The sequence below is a fragment of the Podarcis raffonei genome, chromosome 7 (assembly GCF_027172205.1).
Source record: "Podarcis raffonei isolate rPodRaf1 chromosome 7, rPodRaf1.pri, whole genome shotgun sequence".
Lineage (NCBI taxonomy): Eukaryota > Metazoa > Chordata > Lepidosauria > Squamata > Lacertidae > Podarcis > Podarcis raffonei.
The window spans coordinates 14,266,369-14,284,964 of record NC_070608.1 but is presented as its reverse complement, the minus strand read 5'-3'; the positions used below and the strand labels follow the sequence as shown (position 1 = coordinate 14,284,964).

At 42.7% G+C, this 18,596-nt stretch overlaps 1 protein-coding gene across 2 annotated transcripts in view; it reads left to right on the top strand.

Annotated features, from left to right (window-relative positions):
* FER1L6 (fer-1 like family member 6) overlaps positions 1–18,596 on the top strand; it is a 117,223-nt gene that overhangs the window by 88,220 nt on the left and 10,407 nt on the right. For both annotated transcript variants that reach the window (XM_053395324.1, XM_053395325.1), the window contains exons 29-37: positions 1,761–1,879; positions 2,424–2,555; positions 3,828–3,953; positions 5,292–5,419; positions 10,413–10,583; positions 11,707–11,867; positions 13,472–13,614; positions 14,671–14,759; positions 18,190–18,288. In XM_053395324.1, the coding sequence (XP_053251299.1) occupies positions 1,761–1,879; positions 2,424–2,555; positions 3,828–3,953; positions 5,292–5,419; positions 10,413–10,583; positions 11,707–11,867; positions 13,472–13,614; positions 14,671–14,759; positions 18,190–18,288 (1,168 nt within the window). The remainder of the gene's footprint in view (positions 1–1,760; positions 1,880–2,423; positions 2,556–3,827; positions 3,954–5,291; positions 5,420–10,412; positions 10,584–11,706; positions 11,868–13,471; positions 13,615–14,670; positions 14,760–18,189; positions 18,289–18,596) is intronic.

Below are 18,596 nucleotides of genomic sequence, written 5' to 3'. Positions count from 1 at the left end.
TTTGATGTTGCATCATAAAAATCTTGACGCTGATGCCAAGGAATGGGAAACAATTTGCTAAGCCTGAAGTTAGGCACAGTGGATAAAAAAACATATTGATATAATTAATAGTGACACCACCAACAATATGGAACTCCCTGTGGTGTAGAGCCAGTGTGGTGTAGTGGTTAAGAGTCTCGTAATCTGGGGAACCGGGTTCACGTCTCCGCTCCTCCACATGCAGCTGCTGGGTGACCTTGGGCTAGTCACACTTCTCTGAAGTCTCTCAGCCTCACTCACCTCACACAGTGTTTGTTGTGGGGGAGGAAGGGAAAGGAGAATGTTAGCCGCTTTGAGACTCCTTAAAGGGAGTGAAAGGCGGGATATCAAATCCAAACTCTTCTTCTTCTTCTTCTTCTGTTCTTTGATAACTGGCAGACCCCATTGGTATACTGTTTTTGGTTCTCGCTAAAAACCTTTTCATTTTTAAGCAAGTCTGCAAATTTGACATGTATTTTAATATGCAATTTTATTTTAGAATTTCTATTTTCAAACTGCTGGGCTTTATTTTGAAAAGTTTTAAGCTTTCTTCTTTTTTTACACCTGATTCTGTCTGTGATTTTAATGTATATCTTGTGTAAGCAACTTATTCAATCTAGTTAAATAAAAATAGCTTTTTTAATAAATAAATACAAAGTAGGGAAACAAATAGGGAGAATATAAAGGATGTGATCATCATTGCTCCAGTGAGAACCTGATCTGCTGAAGCTAAAGAAAAATGGGGGGACCTGACTAGTAGTTTGAATGGGAGTTAACTGGGAAACCTGTGTAAGAGATGGGATAGAATACATGCCGTTGATTTAAAGCACATCCACCATCATCCCCAAAGAATCCTGGGAGCTGTACTGTAAGGGACCATGCTGAGGTGGGCTGCGCTGAGGAGGAATGGTGGGAGCCTCTCTCTCTCTCTCCCTGCTCCTGATTCAGATCCTGAATCTTCCCAGGAGCAGGAGGACAGTATAGATTTGGAGCAGTGGTTTGCAGAGGGACATAGTTCAGAAGGCAGAAGCTGGGAAGTACTGGATGGGGAACAGCTAGGAGAAGAAACACTGGAAGAGAGAGGGTTAACAGATTCACAGTCTCTGGACAGCATTCTCCAAAGTCACAGAGAGCTCAGAAAGTGTCAGAACAGAAAGCACGGAGGGTACAAGCTCAGGTGACAAGACAGGAATGACGTAGATTAATAGGGATGGAAGGGGGTGTGACCCTTAATTGGGAGCACCGCCATTTCTTTGTTCTCTCACTGTAATTATTAAAGATTCTAACTGGTAAGACGTTCCTTTTGTTTGATCTTTTGTTTACTGCCACGGAGGAGGAAGCCGATTTCCTGAAGCCTGACATGTACTTTGTTAAGGACGCTGGGAACTGTAGCTCTGTGAGGGGCAAACTATGGTTCCCAGGCTTCTTGGGGTGGGGAAAATGTGATTTTTAAATGTAAGGCATGCATGCAGCCGACAATAATGTTCTTTTTTTAAAGGGGGGGGGAATTCAGTTGTTACAGTTCCCAAGAGAGACATCCTCTTCCAACCTTAGTTCTATCATCACAGCATTGCTGCTACTATTTATTTATTTGCTACAATAAACAGAGAATAGGCTTGTGCTTCAGCTGCAAATGCACTAGAAGCTCCAAAGTGGGGGCAGTCTTGAGGTTCATCTTTTGATGCAGTCATTTGCAACGGTAAACAAAGCAAAACAAAACCTGTTCCATTTAATCTCTGTAGCGAAACAGACCTCTGGCCACGTAGCACTGAGCATTGAAGACGAGCCAGACAGAAAGAAGAAAGACAAGTTGCTCAAGAAGAAAGTGAAGGAGGCCCCTCCTAATCTAGCAACGCTGGAGGTAAAGTTCATTCATTTTTGGAAATTCAGGTTATTCGGGACGCGGGTGGCGCTGTTGGTTAAACCACAGAGCCTAGGACTTGCCGATCGGAAGGTCGGCAGTTCAAATCCCCGCGATGGGGTGAGCTCCCGTTGCTCGGTCCCTGCTTCTGCCAACCTTGCAGTTCGAAAGCATGTCAAAGTGCAAGTAGATAAATAGGTACCGCTCCAGCGGGAAGGTAAACGACGTTTCCGGGCGCTGCTCTGGTTCACCAGAAGCGGCTTAGTCATGCTGGCCACAAGACCTGGAAGCTGTACACCGGCTCCCTCGGCCAATAAAGCGAGATGAGCGCCGCAACCCCAGAGTTGTCCGCGACTGGACCTAATGGTCAGGAGTCCCTTTACCTTTACCATACTGCTAATTTGGGAGAATTAGCACAAATCCTAGGTGCTCAACTCACATATTTTCCCAGTTTCCTTCTCCCGCTCATTTTACTTAAATTTTTGTTCTGAAACTGCTCCCACTGTTTTCTCAATTGTGAAATGTTGGTCAATCTCTTCCAAAGATCTACGATGGAGATTTGGAGAGCGAATTTAACAACTTTGAAGACTGGGTGAAAACGTTTGAACTCTTCCGAGGCAAGTCCACTGATGAAGATCACAGTGACTATGAGGACAGGATCGTAGGGAAGTTTAAGGTACTGTGAAAAGTACCGGGTGGAAATAAAGAAATCCATGTTGCACAGAAATTCATTTTTACTTGGTAATATTTAAGTTTGCTAGCATTTGTGGGGCAGTGCACAGAGTATGCCATACATAGTAGATTAACCAAACTAAACACGCTTTTTTTTTTTGGCAGAACCTGTGATTCTTCATTGATTGAAAAACCACAGGGATTCCCTGTCCTAAATCTAAAAAGAGGACAAGCTTTCAGTACCTCTATCATAAATTCAATTAACTCATGAAAATAGAGTTATTCCCAATTTCAGAACAACCCTCGGGCTGTTGTCTTCAGATCACTTAATTGAAATGTTAAAAATTAAGATTCTTATTACACCTTAATCTGTCAACGCCAAAAGAACCAAGCTGTGGCAATGTATTCAGGCCACATTCACACAATACATTTAAAACACCATTATGCCACTTTAAATAGTCATAGCTTACTACCCAAAGAATCCTGGGAGCTTTAGTTTGTTAAGGGTGCTCAGAGATGTTAAACAAACCCTGTTTCCCTCACAGAGCCACAACTACCACAGGTGTTTAACCACCCATCCCTCCTCTCAGGGAAGTCTGGAAATGGTAGTTCTGAGAGAGGAATAGGGGTCTCCCAAAAACTCTTGGGAGTACAGTGCTACCTTGGTTCTCAAACTTAATCCATTCTCGAAGTCTGTTCCAAAACCAAGGGGCACTTTCCCATAGAAAGTAATGCAAAACGGATTAATCCGTTCCAGACTTCTAAAAACAGCCCCTAAAACAGCAATTGAACATGAATTTCACTATCTAACGAGACCATTGATCCATAAAACGAAAGCAAAAAACAATGTACTTCAGTCACACAATCAATCAGGAGCTGAGCTGCGTTCCACACAGTCACAAAAACAAACAAACAAAGAGCCGCAAAAACCAAAACACAAAATAAACAGCGAAAACAGGCGGACACTCAAAACAGAACTGTGGCACTCAAAAGGGAAGCGTAACACTCAAAATGGAGCACGTTCGGCTTCTGAAAAAAGTTCGCAAACAGGAACACTTACTTCCAGGTTTGCAGTGTTTGGGTTCCAAGTTGTTTGAGTACCAAGGCGTTTGAGAACCAAGGTATCACTGTAATAGCATGTAATCTTTTTTTTTTTTTAGATAAGTGTTGAATGCATTTGTAAACAAAAAACCACTGCAAGCATGACATTATGTCTGCATCTGCTGATTTCGGTTTGGCACTAGGAACGATCTATATCCATGCTGTGTATTAACAGGGCTGTTTCTGCATCTACAAAAGTCCAGAAGATGGCTGCTCAGGAGACGGAGGCCAGCCGAGAATCTTGCAGGGCATCCCTCCCAACCACTCGGTGAAAGTTCTCATCAGAGTATACGTTGTCGCAGTAAGTATAACTGATGGTTCTGTTAGGTGCAGAGTCTGGGGCCAAAGCCTTGGACCTGAAGCCCAGCAGGGGGTGAACAACAGGCAGCACCTGACAGGGGCGGGGTCAAGCCATGACACGCTCAATGAAGCCAAGCGCTGCATTGGCCAGACTCTAGCTACCTGCCAGAATGGCAAGGAGGCTGGTGCCTTGGTCAGTGCAGTGCATCGTCTGGGATTATTTGTTGATTTTACTTCCCTATAAAACTACAGTGGACGCTCGGGTTGCGAACGTGATCTGGGCGGGAGGCACATTCGCAACCCGCAGCATTCGCAACCCATGTATGTGCACATGCGGGTTGCGATTTGGTGCTTCTGCGCATGCGCAAAGTGCAATTTATCATTTCTGTGCATGCATGACCGCCAAAACCCGGAAGGAACCCGTTGCGGTACTTCCGGGTTTCAGCGCTCCGTAACCCGAAAAAACACAACCTGAAGCGTCTGTAACCCGAGGTATGACTGTATTACAAAAAAATTGTATGAATTAAGCACAGCTCAGTCTGTAGAGCATGAGACTCTTAGTCTCAGGGTTGGGAGTTTGAGCCCTATGTTGGGCAAAAGATTCCCACATTGCAAGGGGTTGGGCTCATGGCCAAATTGAGGTTTGATGAGGCCCTAAGCTACTGAAAGTAATGGGGCCCTTTATATGTCCAGCTGTCCTTTGTCAACAACAAATTGTCACTGTTTTTTTGTGTTTAATATATGCTGTATGGTAATTTATGGACCTTATAGGTATCTAAATCTATTTGCCACTGTTGCTGTATGTAGGTTTTATTTTATTTGTTTTTTATCTTATATTTTGGAAATGTACATCCAGGTTTTTTTTTCTTTAAATTTTTTGGGAGCCCCCAAGAGAGTGGGGCCCTAAGCTATAGCTTGTTTAGCTTATATGTAAATCCAGCACTGGTTGGGCTAGAAAACGACCCTCGTGGTCCCTTCCAATTCTACAAGTCTATTATTCTAAGTATAAATACAAATTGGCACCACGACCCCTGCCCTGGAACAGTATTTCAGGATTCACATAACAATTCTTCAAAACACAGTATAGTCTACAAACAGAATTAAGAATCTTAACATAATATTCTGTCTACCATCATTATTTATTTATTTTAATAATCTATAATCAGCATAGAATGGTTTGGTCTTCTTAGGGGAAAATAGGATCAATGGAGAAAGATTTAACTAAATTAATTCAGAAAAATGAAATAATTAATGGAGTCACTTGGTTTTTTGGGGTTTTTTTTACTCTAGATTGGTTATATACTTTGGGATGTATTAATATTCTTTTCTCTTATTGTAGGCATTTAATCTTAGTCCAGCTGATCCAGATGGCAAATCAGATCCTTATATTGTGCTTAGGTTGGGAAAAACAGAAATTAAAGACAGAGACAATTATATTCCGAAGCAGCTGAACCCAATTTTTGGAAGGTGAGTTTATTTTAAATTGTGTGATGTTCCGGATGTCATGAATTAGCTGCAGACAATTTCTCCCCCCGTTATTTAGGACAAAGTGCATTTGTTAAACATTGATGCATGTCTCTTTAGACGCTTTGTAAATTACTGATTAAATTCTTGACAATGTGTCACATTGTCTAATTGCAAATTATTCGGCTTTCAAGTTCATCCGGCGTTTCCCCAAATTAGTTTTTTTGTTGCTTCATCTCTTCTCATGCAATAGCACCGATGACCTTGACCACCATCGTCACCAAGAATGTAAGCCAAGCCTGCCACGACTATCGTATAACTAAAATGTTTAGGCCAGGTTTGCATTAGAATTGCATCGCATTTCAATCAGGATACAATTTTTAATCCAATCTAGGGGTTGCTTTGGCCATGTAATAGGAAATAGGAAACCAAAGATATTTGTACACAGGAGAAATGTTGGTTATTTCAGCATATCCATGTATTCAGTCCGCATGCTAATGGCTAATGCAGGAAACTGTCGGTCTTTTCAGCTGATATTAATAAGCTGCAGTATTATTCCTTGCATTACTCAGGGGGTCAGCAACACGGTGTCAGAGATCCTTCCTTTTTTTGTATATAATTTTTTATTAGTTTTCCATTTAATAATATGAAATCATATCATTGTTATCCACTTTACCTCTCTGGCTCTTTAGAGCCCATCGACTTCTTTCACTCCTGCCTCATGGCTTTCAAAATCAACTTTTATAACATTGCATTTCATACGTTTTCCAATTCTAGTTTTACTCATTACAAAAAGACATTAAAATGTAGGTTGAAATAAAAAGGGAGAAAGTTGCTCAGGGCTGATTTCCTTCAGAATGGATAGGTTTGATCTTCTTGCAGTCCATGGGACTCTCAAGAGTCTCCTCCAGCACCATAACTCAAAAGCATCAATTCTTCGGCGATCAGCCTTCTTTATGGTCCAGCTCTCACTTCCATACATCACTACTGGGAAAACCATAACTTTAACTATACAGACCTTTGTTGGCAAGGTGATGTTTCTGCTTTTTAAGATGCTTTTTAAGACAACCCTGCTAGTGATGTTAATTGCTTACAGTAATCTTTCAAATAACGTATAAATTTACTCCAGTCCTTTGGGAATACTTGATCATGCTGGTTTCGGATTTTTCTTGTCAGCTTCACCAGTTCTGCAAAGTCCATCATTTTAATCTGCCACTTTTCTTTTGTTGGAACTTCTTGCTTTTTCCATTTTTGGGCTAAAATAATTCTTGCCGCTGTTGTTGCATACATGAACAGACTTTTATCTTCCCTTGATATCTCTTGACCCACTATACACAATAAAAAGGCTTCTGGTTTCTTAACAAAAGTATTTTTAAACATTTTCTTTAACTCAGGTCTCAGAGAACCTTCCAGTACCTCCTACGGGACCTGTGAAAGTTCTTGTAAATATCTGCTCAAAAATCCACAATCTACGAGAGACAGGTTTTTATATATATATATATAGATATTTATTAAAGTTTTCACAAATAGAGCAAAGAATAATCATAACCGAAAAAAATGCATACAAAAACAGAAAAACTACAGAAAATACAATAAAAAGAAGAAAAAACACTCAAACACATAACAACAGAAAAAAAAGAAAAGAAGAAAAAAAAATTAAAAACCAACTCAATTTTCTCATTTTTTCAAAATTCTCATTCGCTTATTTCTTTGACCTCCTCACGCCTCCCTTTTTTGTATTCCCAGTCATAACATTAGTTCAGCATATCCTTACCCCTTTTTCATTATAACATTTAGATTGATTTTCATCGAATTTACAACTTTATACCTTAACCAATTGTCCTACCATTTTTTCGTACTCTTACTGATCTTATTACCAAGTCCACTTAGGTCCATTCCAACATCATTTTAACATTCATTAATTTTACAGTGTTTCTGTAAGTAGTCTTTAAATTTCTTCCAATCTTCTTCCACCGACTCTTCTCCCTGGTCTCGGATTCTGCCAGTCATTTCCGCCAACTCCAAATAGTCCATCACCTTCATCTGCCATTCTTCCAGGGTGGGTAGATCTTGTGTCTTCCAATACTTTGCAATGAGTATTCTTGCTGCTGTGGTAGCATACATAAAGAAAGTTCTATCCTTCTTTGGCACCAATTGGCCGACTATGCCCAGGAGAAAGGCCTCTGGTTTCTTCAGGAAGGTATATTTAAATACCTTTTTCATTTCATTATATATCATTTCCCAGAAAGCCTTTATCCTTGGGCATGTCCACCAAAGGCGAAAGAATGTACCTTCATTTTCTTTACATTTCCAACACTTATTATCAGGCAAATGATATATTTTTGCAAGCTTGACTGGTGTCATGTACCACCTATATATCATTTTCATAATATTCTCTCTTAAGGCATTACATGCCGTAAATTTCATACCGGTGGTCCACAACTGTTCCCAGTCAGCAAACATAATGTTATGTCCAATATCCTGTGCCCATTTAATCATAGCAGATTTAACCGTTTCATCTTGAGTATTCCATTTCAACAGCAAGTTATACATTCTCGAAAGTATCTTTGTTTTTGGTTCTAACAATTCTGTTTCCAATTTTGATTTCTCCACCTGGAAGCCGGTTTTTTTGTCCAAATTATAAGCTTCCCTTATTTGATAATAATGAAGCCAGTCTCGCACTTTATCTTTTAATTTATCAAAACTCTGCAGTTTCAATTTATCTCCATCTTGTTCCAAAATTTCCCAATATTTTGACCATTTGGCCTCCATATTGAGCTTTTTCTGAGCCTTTGCTTCCATCGGTGACAACCACCTTGGGGTTCTACGAGAGACAGTTTGATCATCCTGCTCTAAGTTCCTGTTTGCCTTGGCTTAGTGTCTCTTAAGTTGCACATGCCCAATTATTTCAGTGGATATCAGGACTGGGTCACCCACCCTCCCCTCTTCTTTCTTTTCAGAACACAGGAGAGGTGCAAATAATTTCTGTCCAGTGCCAGATTACTACATAGGCACTGGCCTATAGGCACCACAACTTTTAGGGGCCCTGCGACAACAGATCACAATAATACTGATTAGATCTTGAAAGAAAATCACCTTCTCAAGCTTCCGTAGCTTTTTGTTTAATGATATGATATGTTAGTTTGTTTAATAATTGTTAACGTTTGTTTCATGTAGTAAAATTGGTTTATTAAAATTGTCAGCTGGTATAATAAAAAATAGGTGGGATGCAGGTGGCGCTGTAGTCTAAACCACTGAGCCTCTTGGGCTTGCCGATCAGAAGGTCAGCAGTTTGTATCCCCGCGACGGGGTGAGCTCCCGTTGCTCAGTCCCTGCTCCTGCCAACCTAGCAGTTCGAAAGCACGCCAAAAAGTGCAAGTAGATAAATAGGTACCGCTCCGGCAGGAAGGTAAACAGCGTTTCCGTGTGCTGCTCTGGTTTGCCAGAAGCGGCTTAGTCATGCTGGCCACATGACCCGGGAAAACTGTCTGCAGACAAATGCCGGCTCCCTTGGCCTGTAAACCGAGATAAGCGCCGCAACCCCAGAGTCGCCTGTGACTGGCCTTAACCATCAGGGGTCCTTTACCTTTAAAATAAAAAATGCATTTAGGAGATAATTTGTGATGGGGCCCCCAAGATTTCAATTGCCATGGGGCCTCCAGAGGGTTTAATTTGACACTGTTTCTGTTGGCAACCAAGGGGGTAGCTAATATTTAGGGAAGCTTTTAATGTTTAATAGACTATTGTATTTTAATATTCTGTTGGAAGCCACCTAGAGTGGCTGGGGAAACCCGGCCAGATGGGCAGGATATAAATAATAAATTATTATTATTATTATTATTATTATTATTATTATTATTATTGAAGTTTCTTTTTTCCACTGATGGGGGGACAGACATGCCTCTACCATTTTGCGATCCCATTCCATTTCCTTCTCTATTTGATGTGTCAGCCATGTTGCATCATTCCATATACATAGCACCAAAACAGCCGTTTGGGATTTGTTTGATTTATTTTTTTTTTTAGCTGTGGGTAGCCTGCTTCGACCCAAGATGATCATTATAAGAACTTGATAACATCTGGAAATTGGTGCCTGTTTGCTTGCTTTTCTCTTTCTTCCCTGTCTCATTCTACATGTGTATTTTAAGATTGTAAGATTGAGGGCAAGAACTTTTGCAGGTGGGTGGAGAGGATATTGATCTGTAAGCTGTTCTGGCAGCATTTTCCAGTTTTTGAGAGGGATATAAATGCTTTGAATTAAAAACAAAATCCATAGAACTTGCTGGAGTAGATAGAGATGCCTCTATGTATGAAGAGAAAGAAAATTCAAGAAGGTGAATTTCGTAACTGATGTCCAGATTAAACCAGACAGATGGGGAAGCCTAGTTTAGTCACATTTTCAGCTATAATAGAAAATGAGTGTTGGTCTCACATTTCAATACAGTGGTACCTTGGGTTAAGTACTTAATTCGTTCCGGAGGTCCGTTCTTAACCTGAAACTGTTCTTAACCTGAAGCACCACTTTAGCTAATGGGGCCTCCCACTGCTGCCACACTGCCGGAGCACGATGTCTGTTCTCATCCTGAAGCAAAGTTCTTAACCCGAGGTAATATTTCTGGGTTAGCAGAGTCTGTAACCTGAAGCGTATATAACCTGAAGTGTATGTAACCCGAGGTACCACTGTACAGGGAAAATTTAACTAATAGCTGGCTGTAACACAGACATGCACCCTGCAGAAGAAGACTATTGGTTCAGGGGTTGTTGTTTTTCTGGGGTGGCCAGAAAAATAATCATTCCAAGGATAATTTTTCAAAAACTTTCCATCTCTAATTTTTTGTGATGGCCTTTTTGGGTTAAACTCTGAAACCTGTGCTATGTTCCTATAACTTTAACACCCCACTCCTAAGCCAGTTTATTCCAAATTAAGTCCCATTGATTTCAGCGAGACTTCCCTGAAAGCAAACATGACACAATTTTACCAATATTTCTGCCGCAGGTCGTTTGAAATCCAGGCAACTTTCCCTAAGGAATCTCTGCTTTCAGTCCTGATCTACGACCATGACATGATTGGTTCTGATGACCTCATTGGAGAAACAAAAATCGATTTGGAAAACCGTTTTTACAGCAGACATCGAGCTACCTGTGGGTTGCAAAGCCAATATGAAATGTAAGCTTCTTTCCAGACACAAGGTCTCTGTAATTGATCAACAGCCTGCGAAGTTTCAGAAAACTCCTAATGTAGGGATGGTGAACTTCCAGGCCTTGGGCTGGATTTGACTTGCAGTTGAATTTCGTTCAGCAGTCTGCATCCCTTCCTGCCCATTAGCTGTGCAAAAGGGAGCAGCTGAGAAGGAAAAGAGCTTTGGTGTTGTACAAAGTGTGCACAAAGATAAACTGCAGAAGATCGAGATGGGTGGGGGATGTCTTAGCAGAAAGACGAATCTGTGTTCCTTGCAAACATGCAAAAACTTGCCCATGCAAATTGCATACAGTATTTCAGATGCAGTTGCATTTTTGCAGTTTAGATGCGCATTTGCATTATTTGCAATTACAGAGCTGACCCATTGAAACCAATGGACCTAAGTTAATCATGTCCATTATTTTCAGTGGCTGCAAGGTTTTTAGCTGGGGCAATCAGAATAAGGTCCACTATTTGACTGCTGATTCAGGACCCTAAACTGTCTTTTAAATTATTGACTTTTTATTTTGTTCTGTGTATATCACAATGTTTGTTTATTGCTATGGCCGATGGCTGATGAAAATAAAGTTTCTTTCATTCATTCAATGGATCTGCTTTGAGTAGAACTTAGCTGGATGCAGCCTTAATGTTCTTTTTGCCATTCGCACAGTCAAGCCAGATAAAGGGCATTGGACAGCTTTTATTACAAATGTTGTGTTAAAAAGAAAAGTCAATTGAGAAAACGAAAGGTGAAACTTGAGTGGCGTTTCTAAGAATTGAATATATGCACTGCTTTCTATGCTTTGTGTGTGCCTTTGTGCGTGAGTCCGGGTATATTTTAACCGTGTATTATAGTCTGCTGTCACAACGGGAAGACATCTCTCCCCCCAAACAGCTGACCACCAGACTAATGTAGTCCACAGCCTGGAAAAAGGTTCTCAGCCTCTGTTCTAATAGGAACTAGACGTTCTTATGGCCAGGTAGTATTCTAGAGCTCATCCAAATTGAATAGTGCCTTGGCAGGAAATGTTCTCATGAGCTCTGTTCTGAAAGGAATGTTGGCTTTTAGAAACTGCTCCATCCGTCCAAAACCATCTTCTCTCATTCGCAGTGAAGGGTATAATGCCTGGCGAGATGCCACCAAGCCAACTGAGATCCTGACCAAGCTCTGCAGAGATAACAAGCTGAGTGGGCCCTACATGCAACCTGGGAAGATACAAGTAGGCGACAAGGTCTTTACAGGGCAGACGGTCTTCCAGGCAGACGAGAACGGTAACTGTGCTGAATAGTGGTCTTTACAGTCTGATCTGCTGAACCACAAATGTTTTTTCGTAAAGCACTAACAAAGCTGGCTCTGCATTAACATACCCTCCAAGTGTCCCAATTTTCCAGGGATGCTCCTGGGATTACAAAAGCTAGCAACGGGGGGGATGGGAGGCAGTGCGCCCCGGGTTCCACATCTGGAAGGGTGACAAGGAAGCACCCTGCAGGACGCTTGCCCTGCCGCCATGGCCCGGACGCAGTGGCATGAGCTGCCATTGCGCCGCTCCGTTCGCAGCTTCAGCCACGAGCAGAGGATCCCGGTGCCGGTGGCAAACCGCTATGTACAGCACATGTGCAGCGTCACATACATGCTCTGTATGTAACGCCACCGCACATGCACTGTACATAGCAGTTTGCCACAGGCGCCGCTCAAGCACCGTACGGATGGCGATGGGATCCCTCCGTCACTGCTACAGCTGTGAAAGTAGGATCCTCAGTTCCCGGCTGTAGCCGCAAGCAGAGGATCCTGGCACCGTCCATACGGTGCTGGAGCGGTGCCGCCGGCAAACTGCTATGTACAGCGCATGTGCAGCGTCGGTACGTACAGTGCATGCGTCGTACGTAGTGATGCCGCACATGCACCCTACGTAGCGATACCCCAGGTGTCACGACGCCTTCGTTCGCCCCTGAAAAGCTATCCCAGCTTCTGATTTGATGATGATGATGATAATAATTAAAAAATAATAATAATTTATACCCTGCCCATCTGGCTGAGTTTGCCCAGCCACTCTGGGCGGCTCCCAATTGAGTGTTAAAAACAATACAGCATTAAATATTAAAAACTTCCCTAAACAGGGCTGCCTTCAGACGTCTTTTAAAGATAAGATAGCTGCTTATTTCCTTCACAATTGAAGGGAGGGCTTTCCACAGGGCAGGTGTCACTACCGAGAAGGCCCTCTGCCTGATTCCCTGTAACCTCACTTCTCACAATGAGGGAACCGCCAGAAGGCCCTTGGCGCTAGATCTCAGTGTCCAGGCTGAACGATGAGGGAGGAGACGCTACTTCAGGTATACAGGACCGAGGCCGTTTAGGGCTTTAAAGGTCAGCACCAACACTTTGAATTGTGCTTGGAAACATACTGGGAGCCAATGCAGATCTCTCAGGACCGGTGTTATGTGGTCCCGGCGGCTGCTCCCAGTCACCAGTCTAGCTGCCGCATTCTGGATTAATTGCAGTTTCCAGGTCACCTTCAAAGGTAGCCCCATGTAGAGTGCATTGCAGTAGTCCAAGCGGGAGATAACTAGAGCATGCACCACTCTGGCGAGACAGTCTGCGGGCAGGTAGGGTCCTGGAATGTCCCTGTTTCAGCAGTCAGTGTTGCCGCTGCCGAGCTCAGTGAAGAGGATGAGCCAGCGCATGTCCCAAGCAGTGGCAGCTGCAAGGGAGCATTGCCTCTCCATGGCTGCTGCTCCTGGCTTCCTCCCTTGGGCAGCTCTTAGCGGCGGCGGCTGGAGGGAGGAGGAGGAGGAGATGGAGATGCCGTCGCCGCTGCTGCCAATGCCCAGCCTTGCTTGATGTGACAGCTCGTTTTGTGCTCTCCTGTCTTTTGCAGAGGAGCCAGTGGAATCCTATGAACATCTTGCACTGAAGGTTTTGCGTTCCTGGAATGACATCCCTGGGGTTGGATGCAAGCTGGTGCCCGAACACATTGAAACACGGCCCATATACCACAAGGATAAGCCTGGCATGGAGCAGGTAAATGCTTTAGCCTAGATAAATTGGAAAAAAGGAAATCATGGAAAGCTGGGAGGTTCCAGGCTGTTGCTATCTTCAGCTGGGATTCAGTCACATACAGGTCCATTCGGGTTGGGCGATTATACTTAATTTGGAGTTATCCATATGTCTCTGAATCCCAGTTGCTGAGAGTCACAAGTCTCCCCACTTGTTGTGCTCAAGTCCTGCTTCTGAGCTTCCCATATAGATATCAAGTTGCCCTAGGGAACACGGGTGGCACTGTGGTCTAAACCACTGAGCCTCTTGGGCTTGCCGATCAGAAGGTCGGCAGTTTGAATCCCCACAACAGGGTGAGCTCCCATTGCTCTGTCCCAGCTCCTACCAACCTAGCAGTTCGAAAGCACACCAGTGCAAGTAGATAAATAGGTACCGCTGCAGCGGGAAGGTAAATGGCATTTCCGTGCGCTCTGGTTTCCGTCACGGTGTCACGTTGCACCAGAAGCAGTTTAGCCATGCTGGCCACATGACCGGGAAAGTTGTCTGTGGACAAATGCCGGCTCTCTCGGTCTGAAAGTGGGATGAGTGCCACAACCCTATAGTCACCTTTGACTGGACTTAACCATCTAGGGGTCCTTTACCTTTATCTTTTTTTTTAATCAAAGTTGCCCATTGTAAGAAAAGGATGCTGAACTAAAAGGGTTCGATCCAGCAGAGCTCTTCTTGTGTTCTTATGCAGCAGTAGCTCAAGCATTAGTACAGGCATAGGCAAACTCGGCCCTCCAGATGTTTTTCAGACTACAATTCCCATCATACCTGAACACTGGTCCTGTTAGCTAGGGATGATGGGAGTTGTAGTCCCAAAACATCTGGAGGGTCGAGTTTCCCTATGCCTGCATTAGTAGATGCAGGGTTGTCTGGAATTAGCTATGCAGATGAAGGGTAGTATACACATTTTAATAATAATAATAAGAAGAAGAATAAGAATAAGAATAAGAATAAGAATAATAAGAAGTCTTGCTATTCTATAACTGAATTTGCACCTCATTCGCCTGCATTCTCTTGTTTTCTTTCCTGAAGGGCCGTGTGCAGATGTGGGTGGACATGTTTCCAAAGGATATGCCTCTCCCAGGGCCGCCGGTTGACATTTCACCCAGAAAACCCAAAGGGTAATTCATTACACGCTCCCCTCTGCCTGCAAATATACATTCCCTAGCTTCTTGTTAATACTATTGCATCTTCCTAGGGATGTGTAAACTGGTTGTCATGCAGCTTAGAACCTTGAGGAACTGGAACATCCTTTTCATTTGCAATAATCTCCCTTCCGCTTTCTATCCCTTATCAGCAATCTTTAAAAACCCTTTTTTATATATAAAGCCTTGTAGGAAAAATGAAATTTGCAAAACACTTATTTATTAACAAAGGCAACTGCACAAGAAGTAGCTGTGGGAGCTTATAAAATCTGGGCTGGAGGCAAGACAGCCAGAATGGTTTGAGAATGGTTTCTTTTTTTAAAAAAATAATTTTTATTAACAGGCCAATCACATCACATTATCCAAATCACATTAGTTCCAAATTATACAGCCAAATTTTAAATTTTGTTGGGGGTACCCATACATCAAGCTCCGCACGAGTCCAAAACTCCGAACGAGTCCAAACATCACTTATATTACTGCTTTAATTAGACCGTTCTATCCAGTTCAATCCAGATAGTCCTTTATTACTTTCTTTCTCTTCTTGTTGTTATCGTATATTCCTTTCTTTGCGATCTCTGATAATTTTCGCAAGCATATTGAAAACAGGCATCCTCTGTGTGGGTTTTGTACTCTTCAAAGATCATATCACTCAGGGACAGCCTCTGTTCAACACTTCCATAAAAAAAAAATTAATCTTCGGTCTGTCCTTTACTTTTCTCAGGCTTGCCAAATAAATCAAATGAATCAGGAAGCTCTGTCAGGTCAAGCTTGCGTTCCAACATTCCTTCTCTTTCGAACGATCCTGATTCTCCTCCCCCTGTCCTTCTTTCTCCGGCAAGCCTGTCTTGGCGAGACGCCATTTTTTAACTGCGTCATAAAAATTTTCCTTTTTCTCACCGTTCACCAATCCTCTCTCCTGTTATAATCCATCCCACACAGTTCTTGAATTCCTGCTTGTGATTAATAAAAACGCAACGATCTTATTTCTATCTGGCGTGAAGGGTTATTAATATCACATCGTGCAAAGAAAAAAAAAGTTTTTTCCTCCACCCCCCCTTCATTCCAAACATACAGTCTCCTAGTGGTGATTCATCAGAAGATTTACTTATCCATCCGTCACTCCCGGTCACAGAGATCCATTAATCAGCAGTCTTATCTCTCAAACATTACTTGATGTATGTGCTTCAGCTTCATTCCAATCATATGTTTCCAATTATAATTCCGAGCTGAAGCAACCAGCACGCGCTAATTGGAATCGGCGTCAGGAAGATCTGACTTCACCGAGGGCTCGTGCCAAGTGTTCGGCACCCCCATCTCTCGGATCAGGGGGTGCATTGTGAACACCGTTGGCAAGGCAGTGCCCCCGTCTCCTGGGGGGGTAGGAAGACTGCATACTTCCCATAGCAGCCCCTTAATTACCTCGTATGGGTCACAGAGATGTTATTGTCGGCAATCTTCCAACGCGCCACCATTGAGAACCCAAACTTTTTTGTTTCTGGGGTCCAATGGCAGGGAGTTTGGCAGTTCTCCCCAGCTCAGACCATTAAGGCAGGAGTGGGGAAGTGGGTCCGGCTGGTGGGTCAAATCCTTATCTCCCCTACCCCTGTGAGCCAACTTTTGCAGGTGGAAGTGGAGCAATCTATTAATCCCCTGATGCCTCAATGATATGAGGGCACTTCTTTTTGCCTGCACGCATGGTCAGCTGATCGTTGGGGCTTGCAAAGCGCCATGCATGGAGCTTTCAGTGCCTGCATAGCACTGTTCGTGGAACTATGCAACTCTGATAATTAGATGATCATCTGCATGGGAAAAGAAGGATCGCCTGATATAGTTTTGACTTCAGGTGATTGAGAGGTGGGTGGGTTGTTAGTTAAAGGTGTGACAATTCCAGGCTCTGCATCAACAGTGAATGTGCATCAACAGAAACAGCGTCTCAGTGTTCCCCGCGGTGGTACAAAGGAATCTAGGACGGTTCCTCAATTAACTTTCCTCACTTATTTCCACTCTTCAGCAGCTGTGCTTCAGCTGCCTCCCACCTCTAGATACTTAAGGGGCCATGTTGCTTGGGCCCCCTGAAAAGCTGGAGATGCCCATGTTTGTCCCATTGTTCTCGCTGGTCAAAGAGGTTCTGCAGGTTTTCAAAACCGTATAAAAACCTGCAAGATCCGTTTACCAGAGGCAAAAGTGGGATGTGATAGTGGCAGCAATCTCTATTTCAAATTACATTTCACTCTCTGAAAATGTGTATAGTCATTCTCCAGCCTTATTCCTTTCCACTGCACTGTCTCCATAATTATTTTATTTTAATATTTGTTGCTCATTAACTGCACTATTACCCAAATGGTAAAGCTGGAATCTATTGCAACAAAGTTTGCAGATTTGCCAATTGCCCCTTATTTGTCAGAAGTCATGTGAAGATTTCTGTTTGGGCCCTATAGTTTGAGGTTACCTGATCTACATAATTTGAGATAACAAAACAAATAACTTCACTGAATACGCTGCTCAGCTAGAGAGGGTGTGTTGAACGCCAAACAGATAGAAAAGCCAAGAAAAATTCAAGGCTCATAAAACTGTTTTAACAGTGGCTTTTTGGCAGCAATTTTTTTTTTTAGTCTCGAGTAATTTCAGAGAAACGATTAGTACATCAATTATGTTCAGTCTGAAGCTGACTCTATTAAGCTTTCGCCTCTCTCCATGAAGAATTAATGAAGGGCTAAAGAAGTAGCCTTCACAGCAGCTAAGAAGTTTTTAATGCTATCAATAAAGCATTTTTTCTTGCAAGAAAGTTCAAAATACCAATAATGTACCTATCAGTGCAAAACATTAGATCACAGTGTCAGAAGAAGCCATGTTACATTGAATTCAAACTCTCAGCGGTGGCCAATGGTACAGTCCTATCATGTAACCGAAACTAGGATTGTGCTAAATGTTTGCCCATTTCAAGTATCAAGCAGAAAGTTGTGCTTGGAGATGGGACGCAATTAACTTCTGGAAAAGCCCATAAACATGTTACCTTCTTTGATAACTGTTACTTTTCATTTTCTCTCTTTGCTAGGGCTGTCATACTGTTCGCTGCTGCTTGTCCCTGGTTTAATTCCTCCCCACTCCTTCCTAGAATACCCCAGTTAGTTAGGAATCACATTGTGAATGTATGAAAGCATGACATTTGTGCTATTTTAGGTTCTCCTCAGAAAAGCAAAAGAGGAAGGGCCCCATTTCCCCCCCCAACCACTTACTTTTTCTCATATTTAGGCAGCTTAAAATTAGAATCTGTCCCCCCAAAAATGTGACCAAAATGATTGACTGCGAATTACATTATGCGACATTTTGCTAATCTAACTTCACATTCTGTGCTGGCTCTCTCTCCTTCTTCTTCCTTCCCTACCCTTCCTCCTCTCCCAAGTTATGAACTGAGAGTGATAATCTGGAATACAGAAGATGTCATTTTAGAGGATGAGAATATCTTCACTGGACAAAAATCAAGCGACATCTACGTAAAAGGGTAAGTTTGCTCAGGCACGGCCTGCGGATCTCCTCATTTATCCATTGACAGGGTGAATTAATTTATGACCCGAGCCATCCATCAAAAAATAAAATAACATGAGTCACAGCTGTATTAGCAAGTTCTGTGCACACACTTGGATGTGACAGCTCTGTGGCCTTCGCATTTTGCTGCAATGGCTCATTGAGAATTCAACCCCTGACTAGAATTAAGCAGGCACAGAACTGACATGCATAGAAAATGAAGTCCTACATTTCCACGAGGAAAACTCAAACTCGCAATAATAGGTAACCAACCAGCAGGGCCGT